At 38.9% G+C, this 12,046-nt stretch overlaps 1 protein-coding gene across 2 annotated transcripts in view; it reads left to right on the forward strand.

Annotated features, from left to right (window-relative positions):
• The window catches only part of PRORP (protein only RNase P catalytic subunit), a 68,544-nt gene that overhangs the window by 3,970 nt on the left and 52,528 nt on the right, over positions 1–12,046 (forward strand). For both annotated transcript variants that reach the window (XM_063290040.1, XM_063290041.1), the window contains exons 3-4: positions 1,067–1,114; positions 7,340–7,472. In XM_063290040.1, coding sequence (XP_063146110.1) covers positions 1,067–1,114; positions 7,340–7,472 — 181 coding nt within the window. The remainder of the gene's footprint in view (positions 1–1,066; positions 1,115–7,339; positions 7,473–12,046) is intronic.

The raw sequence follows: 12,046 nt of genomic DNA on the forward strand, positions 1-12,046 counted from the left end.
CATATAAGCAAAACAAAGCCATATTATGCCCTAGCATCACATGTAAACCCAGCTTCCTATGACTATACTGTAATTTTGCTTAGGAAGTTAATTCTCTCTCAAGCCAGTAGTTGGGTTTGCACATCAGGCTAAGCTTCAGTTGCTTAGCCATGGTATATTGATTAAGCAACAATTTGCTTGTTTGTACAACTTAGTCATAAATCATCTTATAAATCTCAGTTTATAAGCTACACTTAGTGACATGTAGGCAAACTACATTATGGTTTATGTCATAGATGGTTTATAGCATAGTGTGATACATGAACCTAGTCAGTGAGATAACTAACCACTCTTAAAGACTTCTGTTGAATCTCCATGTTAAATAATGTCATTGACAAAACTCCTTTAAATTATTTTTTTGATACAGCCTATTGATGCATTTACAAATAATGGGGTACTTCAGTGTAAGTTGTAATGCTGCTACTTTTTTTAAAAGTAGTACATGTTAAATACTGATTTCTGAAAGAGGGAAATTCTACAATATTCAATGATACTTGATTTTAATTGTATGACTATTGTCAGACTCTCCCAAAGCAGACACAAACTTCCTGCAGCTTCCCAGGGATTCAATAAAACTAGGACTCAATCTTTATTGTAATTCAAGAATAGTTACCATTACAAATAATTAACAGTCCCTGAGCCATGAAAGCTGATTCCAAACTTATATTTTTGGATTCAAATCAACAGCTTTTCCTATACTTGCTTGTGAAAATTACTTGTTTACATTTTCTGTGTCCCTGCTTGAGAATTGTTAGCTCCTAACAAAATCCTGTAAGATAGATAGGAAGTAATATACTCTAAACAATGAATGGGGCTTACATGTAAATAACTCCATAGAATTGCAGTTGCACTTTAATTCTGTATACGTCTGCTTAGATGTAAACCCCTATATTCTAAAGAAGAAATATCTAAATATGTGTACAGTACAGGATTGATGCCTTGATTTGGATATAATAGCAGGAAATGCTTCTTTGGGATGTGTTTAAATTATTGTAATTGGATTCTAATTTTTATGCATTTTTGATAGTATTCCAGGGGAGAACTGGAAAGGAAATTTAACAACCATGAATTACAGGTAAATATATTTCTTTAAAGTCCTGTCTAATGTTTAGCTTCTTCAATTACTTCTTCAAATGGAGGAACAGAAGGAAAGATTTTTATCTTTGGCTTAAGAGTTATATAATGCCATGTTTTTTTTCTAATAGTTGTGTAAAAGTATGTTAAAATTAATGAGAAATCTAAAGTCTACCTTAACAAGGGTACAGTGCAATGCCAGAATGTCTGTTTATTTATTCATATCTCATGTTTCCTCTAGAGGCTCAAGGCAGCTTAGATAATATTCTTGCAGGAAGAAATCTGTGAGATAGGTTGGGGTGAGAGATAGTGACTAGCTCAGACTCACCCAAGGAGTGACTGTGGCTGAGGGTACACTTGAACCTGTATTTTCCAAGTTGTAGAAAATTTATAGAGATTTATGTAGTTAAATCATGTGATAGGATCAGGAAGAATTTTTCCCCATTCTCTAACCATAAAAACAAGATTGTTCCAATAAGGGAGAATATCTGTAGCTCAGGGTTGAACTGTGGAGTCCTTGGTGCTCTCTGAGCTTAGTTGTTTGTTTGCAGACATTTCATTACCCAGTTGTAACATCAGTGCTAGTTAGTGTGGGTTTGCTCCCTGTTTACATACAGTAGCTTGCCCTGCCAGTGTTGGTGGGGGTGGGTGTTTCTTCTTGGTAGTTCCTTGATGAGGGTATTGCTTTCTGCTTGATTGTTTGCCTGGTGTCAATCCCTGCTTATCTGGGTATTGGCTGCTGGAGAGGATGTGTTCTGGTCTTTTTGTTTCCTTCTTAGCTTTTTTATTGTCTCTTTTGAATGGTGTGTAAATACGGTTTATTTCTATGTGTCTATCGATGAATGATTTGTTTGAATGCCAAGCTTCCATTTTTGGATTTAGCTTGGTCTAAGATGCTCACAGTTTCCCATTTGAAACTATGGTTGAGTCTGTCCATGTGTTGATACAATTTACTACTTTAGCATCTCTGACAGATGGCTCTCCAGTCTCTGTTTAAAAACAGTTAAGAAGGGTCCACCATCTCCTGATGCAGTCTGTTCCTTATTGACCATTGAGAGTTAGGATTTGTTTCCTGTGTCTATCTGAAGTTAACTTATTATTTAAACCCCTTGTTTCTTGTTGCCTTCTGGAATAACTCTGAACAATTCTTTTGTTTTTTATCGCAGCCTTTCAGATACTTGAGGACACCTATCATATCCTCCCACCGTCTTCTTTTTTCCAGGCTAAATATATCCAATATGGTTCCCTATAGGTTTTTTCCTTCCTTATCATCTTGATTGTTGTCTTCTGGACACACTCAAGTTTGGCAATGCCTTTCTGAAAATGAAATGCCCAGAACTGGATACAGTATTCTACTGTATGTGCAATTTGACTAATACAGAATATATCTTGACACTATACTTCTGTTGATGCAGCCTAGAACTGCATTTATTTTGTATACAGGTAGTCCTTGCTTAGTGACCATTCATTCAGTGACCATTTGAAGTTATGGCAGTGCTAAACAAATGGTACTTATGCCCAGTTCCCAATATTATGGCCGTTGTAGCATCCCCGCAATCACATGTTCAAAATTCAGGCACTTGGCCCTTGGCCTTCAGATGCTTCTGAGGCCTTTCAAAAGTTTGCGAGAAGGCCATGCCCGCCGCTCTCCAAATTGCTCACATGCTTCTCCAAGTCGTGTGCTGCCTTCTCACAGTGCTTCAGAAGGCCTTAGAAGCATCGCAAGAAGCGTTGCAAGAAGGCAGTGTGTGATTTGGAGAATGGTGCACGTGGCCTCGGGAAGAAGGCCTGGCCCCTTCACATAGGGCCAGGCTGGGCGCACCTTGTCAGTAGCAGGAGGAAGAAGACAGCGGTCAGCTGGGGGTGGTAGGGCCTGCGGAGCACAGGGTGACAGGGGTGGCTGGGACTTTGTGCTATGGCGCCGGGATGGCTGGCTGCAGCACGGAGCTTGCAGCGACACTCCTTGGTGGCGGTGGTGGTACCACCAGTGCTGGGGCTGAAGTAGAAGCATGGGGGCAGCAGCGGCTGGCTGAGACTGCTAAAGGCCCCAGGCCTCTACTTCAGCCCCAATGCCACTGGTACTGCCACCATTCCCAAGGAGCGCTGCTGGGGAAGGAGATAGGTGAGTGGGGGGAGTTCAAGAGGAGGTAGTCCCTTACCTTATTGAGGCTCAGGACTGGGAAGGACCAAGTCGGGAATGGCTTGGATCAGGATGGGTCCTCGCCCAACAACCGGTGGGATCTGGTTAACAATGGTAACAGGGAGCATTGGGATTGCCATCGCTAAGTGATGTGGTCACATGATGTTGTGCTTTATGACTGCATCGCTTAGTGATAGAAATTCTGGTCCCAATTACCATTGTAACCCAAGGACTACCTATACTTTTAATAACTGGCTCATGTTCAGCTTGTGATCCACCAAGGCACCCTGATCCTTTTTTGCATGTCCTGCTGCCAAAGATAATCTCTCTCATCCTATATTCACGCTTTTGATTTTTCCTACCCAGATGTAGGACTTTACATTTGTCCCTGTTGAAATTCATTCTGCGGGTTTCTGCCCATTGTTCCAGCTTGTTATGGACTTCCTAAATCTTCATACTGTCCCTAAGGGTGGGGCTGCTGTCCACCTATCTTTGTGTCATCTGCAAATTAGATAATTATATTTTCTAATTCCTCATCCAGGTCATTTAAAAGTACATTGAATAGCACAGGCCCTCTAGCATGAAGCAGAATGTTTCCTTCTAGAACTGGACCCATTTATGTACACCTCTGTATGATGGATCAAGCAGCTCTGTATTAATTTAATAGTAGCGTAGGCTAGTCCACATTTTGCCATCTTCCATTCTAGAATCCCATGGTAGGCTTTGTTAAATGCTTGGCTGAAGTCAAGGTACATAAGTTCACTGGATTCCTGTGATTATCAAACAATTTCCTAAGCTGTCCAGCAATTTTCCTTTATACTTTCAGTATGTTATTTTTTAGAAGTTTCCAGCCCTCCTGGGTTTCCTTTGACCTGAGGATTTGCCTCCATGGAATCCCATCTAATACCTCTCTCCAGCTTATTAGAATTGGCTTTCCTTAAGTCATATGCACATATATGAATATTTTCCATTTTCTCTTCCTGTACTATCTTGAACTCCAAGATGACATGTCACTTTCTCCTAAAGTTCCCAGTACTTTTACCTCTTGAAATGAACATGGTCTTCCTTATTGATTAGGATAAGATCTAGGATGCCTAACTCTTTGTTACTTCTTCAGCATTCTGGAAAATGAAATAGTCAACAAGACCACTGTGTGGTTTTTGGAACCTTGCAGTCCTGGCTTAAGTGGCTATTACAACAGATACCTGGATAGCTAAAGTCTCCCATTATTCTGTCTTTTTCTTTGAAGTTTTATAATCTGGTCCAGCAGTGAATTATCTAGATCTTCTCCTGGCCCAGCTATCTATAGCACACTCCCATAATAATGTATTTTGTTTCCCCTCTCCTTTATTCTTTCCCAATGCTACCTAGTGGGCTGTTGTGCTCAGATTCCTATACTGCAATATGCGTGTGCACTTTCTTCATATATAATGCCACTTTTCTCCTTGCCTGGTCTTCATGGCTGGAGGAAGAATCAAGGATGTTCCTTTGAAGAAAGATGGGCTATAAATAATAAATATAAATGGAGGACTGCTGTTAGAGGGAAACATTCAGATGGTTATGTAGAAGACACATCTACACCCATTTAGCTCTAGTATTTTAGAATGAACATGCTTACTCATTAAATTTCAGAGGGATCAGGAACGTTAGCAGAACAGACATCTCCCCTTTTGCAAGTATTCTGAAATAGGTTCCTTCTGGCTAAAGCTCCCATAATTACTGGATGAGACTTACGGTAGTTATGTAATTAAGTAATTGTTTCTCCAAATACCAGATTGGGGAAAGCTATTGTATACTGTTTTGTTGTTGTTGTTTATTCGTTCAGTTGCTTGCGACTCTTCGTGACTTCATGGACCAGCCCACGCCAGAGCTTCCTGTCGATTGTCGCCACCCCCAGCTCCCCCAGGGACGCATCCGTCACCTCTAGAATATCATCCATCCACCTTGCCCTTGGTCGGCCCCTCTTCCTTTTGCTTTCCACTCTCCCTAGCATCAGCATCTTCTCCAGGGTGTCCTGTCTTCTCATGATGTGGCCAAAGTATTTCAGTTTTGCCTTTAATATCATTCCCTCAAGTGAGCAGTCTGGCTTTATTTCCTGGAGGATGGACTGGTTTGATCTTCTGGCAGTCCAAGGCACTCTCAGAATTTTCCTCCAACACCACAGTTCAAAAGCATCGATCTTCCTTCGCTCAGCCTTCCTTATGGTGCAGCTCTCACAGCCATATGTTACTACGGGGAACACCATTGCTTTAACTATGCGGACCTTTGTTGTCAGTGTGATGTCTCTGCTCTTAACTATTTTATCGAGATTTGTCATTGCTCTTCTCCCAAGGATTAAGCATCTTCTGATTTCCTGACTGCAGTCAGCATCTGCAGTAATCTTCGCACCTAGAAATACGAAGTCTTTCACTGCTTCTGCATTTTCTCCCTCTATTTGCCAGTTATCAATCAGGCTGGTTGCCATAATCTTGGTTTTTTTGAGGTTTAGCTGCAAGCCAGCTTTTGCACTTTCTTCTTTCACCTTCATCATAAGGCTCCTCAGTTCCTCTTCACTTTCAGCCATCAAAGTGGTATCATCTGCATATCTGAGATTGTTAATGTTTCTTCCAGAGATTTTAACTCCAGCCTTGGATTCCTCAAGCCCAGCATGTCACATGATGTGTTCTGCATACAAGTTGAATAGGTAGGGTGAGAGTATACAACCCTGCCGTACCCCTTTCCCAATCTTAAACCAATCCGTTGTTCCATGGTCTGTTCTTACTGTTGCTACTTGGTCGTTATACAGATTCCTCAGGAGGCAGACAAGATGAGTTGGTATCCCCATACTGCTAAGAACTTGCCATAATTTGTTATGGTCCACACAGTCAAAGGCTTTAGAATAGTCAGTAAAACAGAAATAGATGTTTTTCTGAAACTCCCTGGCTTTTTCCATTATCCAGTGGATATTGGCAATTTGGTCCCTAGTTCCTCTGCCTTTTCTAAACCCAGCTTGTACATCTGGCAATTCTTGCTCCATTGTATACTGTAGTATAGTACAATTTTTTTCTGCCATTTGGATTGCTTGCCCTAATCCCTGCTTCCAAAAGTCATGTAGTGTTAAAGTTGTGGTAAAGCAGATCTTCACATCTGCCAGCAGAGTCACTGGAGCCTCACTTCCGTTCTTAGTGAATTTTCCTGAAAATGAAAACCAACATTGATGAATTAATGAAATGCAGATAGCTTGATTTTTTTTGTTTCTAATCCTAGTTTTATATACTGTATCTTATATTTTCAGTATCACCATCATGTAAAACTGTGCCATTTATCCATAATGATTAAATAGTTTAACATCCCATGAGTACATCTAAGCAAGATGCAGTCTCTTTAAATTACCCTGGTCTCTCTTCATTTGTCTCAACCAAGAACAGATTGAAATGTTCCTGTTTGTTCTTAACTGCTGTTCCACATTGTATTCAGACCTGGGTAAAGTGTAGTTAATCTTAACTATGGTTAATTGAAATAAGCTAAATCATGGATTTTTGAGTGGCTGGTTTCAGTAAACTCTAATTCATATTAAATTCAGTTTAATACAGTTTGCCCTATCGCTGCATAGGTTTCTTCTCTTCTTATGGCTATGCTGGAAAGGAAGGGAAGGAATGCATGAACTTTTGATTCATTTAGGTATATGTTGAAATGAAGCCAATTGAAGCTTTTTCACATAGCTCTGCAAGTTAACAATATTTAATGAATATTTTCTTTAATATTTTTCTATCAAAATATTCAATCCAACCTTGTAAATAAGCCCAAAAATGTTAACTAGATTTTTTTTTTGCCAGCCTGATAATAGCAGTTGACTTCCTTTCTATGCTATGCAGAAGAATTGTTTCAGCAGCCAGCAGGCTGTAACATAATCAACAAAAAATGGTTGCCAATCAAATAGACTGGTTTAAACGGGACTTGCATATGTAGATTTCTTGGACATTTTATACTACCAGCATATTTAAAGGTAATGACGCTTCAGTCATATAATAAGGAGAAGCATATTTAAGATGCTGATATTCTATAAGTAGATAATAAAATCATTATGTGATTTCATTGTTACTGCAGCAGGCAGTGTCCATCTTGTTATCAGCCTTTGGAAGATATTCATCTGAGTCAAGAAGAATTCATCATTCTCAAGGAAAAAATAAAAACGGATGTGATAGAAGGCACGGATGTATTTCGAAATACATCTCCCCAGGTAAGTGTCAGTGAAACAAATGTTTTTATTTTGATCCAAGTACTACAAGATTATATTTGTCTGTAACACTGTAATATTGCCCTACACGGCATAGGGCCTGGTTACCCTAACATCTGCCCGGCCAGTTTGATCCTGCAGAGTTGGCACGCTCGGAGTTCCTTTGATGTCATCCATCAGGACCCTGGAAGCGCGCCTTCTTTGCAGCAGCAGCTGCCGTCTGGAATGAGGTTCCTTCCAAGATCTGGATGGCCCCTGCTCTGCTGTTGTTTAGAAGAGCCATATAGATCTGGTTCTTCACCCAGACATTTGGCAAGGGAGAGTGAGACCCTTTGCTTCATTCCATTTGGTCTGTCATGCTTGCCATCTTTTATCTTTTAGTGATGTTATTGTAATTCCTTTGATTGTTGTGAGCTGCCCAGAGTCACTGGGAGTTGGGCAGCATGCAAGTTTAATAAATTATTAACATGTATTATGATTATGATTGACTGACTTTTTAAAATCTTTGCTATAGTTATGTAAGTCATGTAACTGACTTGCTTGCAGACACAGCAAGCCACACACAAAGTGGCTTTCCATGTATATGCTTGTGGAGACATCTCAAAACAATTTGTGAAGCAGTGGCACAAGTCCAGAGAAGGACAAGGCTGCTTTAACTATTCAGAAAGAGATACTTATGTGCTGAAAAGCACTTTTAAAGGGTATACACAGCCTGTTATATTACATGTATCCTGGGAGAGAAAGCAACAGGCCACTAGATGGTGATGTTGTTGTATCTTGGATGTGTTGTTGTGTCTGGATGCAAATAACAGGACTAACAAGACCAGTTTTTGAAAGCTATCTTCCCATATTGTTCCCCGAAATAAATGTTTAGATTTTATTTAACTCTTAGGTAAGAGCATCTCACAAAGGAGCTAATAAGGTATATAGTTTGCAGATTTTCAATGTATAAGGTTTTTTTCTTGTTTATTCGTTCAGTGGGATTGCTGTAATAGTATAATCAATATTAGGGCTGTGGAAAGCAACCAAAATAGATGTTAAAACAGTTGGGCTTTTTGCAGGGCTTGCATGGCTGCTTCAGAAGCTGTCCCTGGCCACACTGCTAGGTGTCCCAGTGGATGGGTTGCCTGTACGTACCCTATAACATCTGTTTGGGTAAGACAAAGGAAGGCATTTCTAGCTGAAAGTCTTTGCATACTGTTCGCTAAACGTGAAAATCATAGTTCTTGAATAGCTGGAGACAAAACTTTTTCATAAGAGATGTAATTAGCATGAGATTCACTAGTGCAAGATGTGGTGTCTGCAAACTTGACTTTCAAGCAGGTTTAGAGAACTTTATGGGGAGGATAGGTCTTTTCAGTAGCTGTTGATAGTGATTGCTAAGTTTCCGTGTTTAGAGTTGGTTTTCATGTTTTGAGGCAGTTACTAGTGGCCAGCTATGAGGATGGTTTGTTAACTTTCAGATCCTGGCCATTGTTGGAGCTCATCTGCTGGACTGTGTGAATGGTTGATTGACTTGGTAGACTTGCTTTTCAGCCAGTCATGATTCACACTCTAATGGTTTGCTAACTCTGTTATGCAGCATCATTCAGGAATTGCTCAGGGTTGGAAATGTTTGGGTATTTTACACACAGCTGGGGCTTTTCTGGAAGGAATTTATTGTGGGAACAGCTGAAGCTGTACATTTGATAATAGAATATTTTATTTGCGTATGTGTTGGCTGTTTAGGGAGATTCCATTTCTAGCTAACAGCTTTTTCAAACAGCTAAGGAAAGGAAATCAGGTCTACATTACATGATTAAGACATCCTTTCAGTTAATGCTTTCCTTGATTTTTTGTTCAAAAACATTTTAGTGTTTATCTTTTACTGATCACCTAAACTTTTACATAGTGACAAATACTCAGATTGGACAATTCAGTAGTGATAACCTGAGAAGTTGCAAGAGATTGTTTTGATGATGCTAACTCTAATTTTTATTTAATACAATAGAAAACAGTATTTCTTTGTCACTTTCAAACACTAAAACCTAGAGCGTAGAACCTTTTTATTGTTTGATATTACTGATTATTATGCTTACTAAAAAAAATGTAAAGGGGTGTCAAACCATTGCAGAAATTTTTATAAGCCATTCATAGATAGCCATTTAAATCTCAGTTTTACTGGTTACATTAACACATAATCTCTAAGAATGGAAGTTTCTGCTGATCATAGAAGATAATTTATTTTTCAAAATAACCAATGATATAAAGCAATTAAAAAGTTATTGATATTAACATTATTATATTCAAGTACAGTTTATCATTTTATGATTGCATATAATAAGACAAACAACAACACACCAAAAAACCCCTTATGAACAGAGTGCAAACACTTCTAGTGACAAGGGTTAACACTTAACACTTTTTGTATCACCAAGAGGCAAGGGCAATGTAGTAAAGTCACATATAAGTGGGACTAGGATTTTTAATTGTTCTCCTAGGTTTTGCAGGGAAGTGCTTTGTTTTTTAACTATGCAAAGCCTGTTTTAGATTTTTTGTTCAGCTTTTTGTCTTTCCTGCCTCAAAATTGTCGTAAGTTTCTAGCAATTGTAGTATGAAACACCTCTAGGGATCACAAACATTGATACAGATCTACATCAGGCTTTGAGGCTTTGGGATTGCCCACTTCGTACAACTGCATCTTTTGCAGCCTTCGAGAGTAAACAGGCCAAAGACTTTTTATGTGCGAATCAATTTTTATAAAGGTACTAAAAGATTATGCTACCTGCATCAAAAGGATCTACTATTTTATAGCTAAAGAAACTGATAATGTTATTTTCTATCATGGTAGAAATAATTTCTGACCATTTGTAGGTTTTGCTTTGTTTATAACTGTGTAGAAGTCACTATGAAAGTGGGACTCTACTTTTTACTACCTATTAGAGTAATCTGCATTTGTGATCAGGTGGATGTACACGTGCCATTTCTTATGTAGCCACAATGACTCATTCCCTGCACATTCAGGCTCAAATATAGACCAGAAGTTACAGTGTTCTTAAACTAAAACTAAAGAATGAAACTTACCTCCTTAATGTGAAGTTGCCCAAATTTGAAATAATTTTTTAAATAAATCATGATCTCCCAGGGAACCCCTAGTGACCTCTCATGAAATGCTAGGGTTCCACGGAACCTTGGTTGAGGAACCCTGCTCTAATATATGCATGGTGCTTACATTTCTCCCCTCACATAAATGAATTGCCTTCTAATGTTAATCTCCCTGTTCAGGTTCCAACTTTCTCATAAGGAGTAGATGACCTTAAAGGAATAGGTCTCTGCCTGGAGACTAATAGTTGTCTACAGTGACACATCCCTATAGGTACATTGCTGGGTTAACATAAGAACCTGATTTTCTGATCAGAAAATTGCAAGTATTTAAGGGTTTTAGATTCTGAAAGTTCTTATTTGGTTGATGCAGAGATGTATGCCCTTGATTTAAGCCCTGGGTTTGAGAGCTTCTGATCTTTGGATTAAGGCTGAGGTATTAGGCCTGGTGATGATGTAGAAGTCTGAATTGACCTCTGGTAACATTTGGATGATGGATCAGAATTGCTATCTGTATTAAAATATGTATTGCTGCCTGAAGCAGTGATCCTGCTTCCCTGTGGAATCGTGGTTGAGTCTGCAGTTTTGTATGGAGTTTCTGATAATACATAAAAATGTAAAAAGTCATTTTTAATGTAAGAAAACAAAGCTTCCTAAATATGCTTGATACAGATTTCAATCTAGCAGAGAGCTAGCATAATTTAAATTCTGTTTTGCCTAGTCAAACTGACTCTTGACTTTTCCAACCAAAGTGGAGAGGAAAGCCCAGAGTGAAATCATTAATTTTATTCATAAATAAATCATACAAATTCTATTATTATTTTAGGGGGGCCCTGGCAACTGTAAAGTTTGAGAAGCCTGACTAATTTCTAACTGTATCCTAAAGTCAGTCTTTAAACATTACTGAGAATTATCCTAGTGCTCAGAAGGAGAAAGAAGATGCTTCCTCCCAACTGTGCCTCACAGAGGGTCTTGATGGGTGCTGTCAACTCCTTCATAACAAATCAGTGGCTGAACCTGCATAAAGTAAACCTGCCGAAAGAGTTCAGTAATCAGTATATTGCTGCAGTGCTGGAAAACTCCAGATCTTTAGAGACATAGAGGTTTAGAGGTTTGAACCATGTTTAGGGTGCCTAAACATTCAGTACTGACTTAAGAATAGCATTGTTTGTTTGTTTAGGCCACTAAATAAATTTTTGAACTAATGGATGCCTAGCACACTAATGTCATATTGCAAAGAAGAGCATACATTTGAACACTTAGATTATAATGCAGTGAAATTTTCGTCCTAGAAAAAGTTCCTGTACTTGATGGTTTCCTGATAGTGGAACAAACATTATGTGCCAACTGTTGTTTGGACTCCTTTGTAAAGCTCTAGTTATTTGTTTATGTTTTGTTGTGTTAGATATTTCATTTGGATATTACCTGAACACCTTGACTTGCAGCTTCCATTTCCATCTGGAAAAAAGCCAAATTAGGGAGTTTTTGGAAGTACC

This window comes from Candoia aspera, chromosome 1 (genome assembly GCF_035149785.1).
Source record: "Candoia aspera isolate rCanAsp1 chromosome 1, rCanAsp1.hap2, whole genome shotgun sequence".
Lineage (NCBI taxonomy): Eukaryota > Metazoa > Chordata > Lepidosauria > Squamata > Boidae > Candoia > Candoia aspera.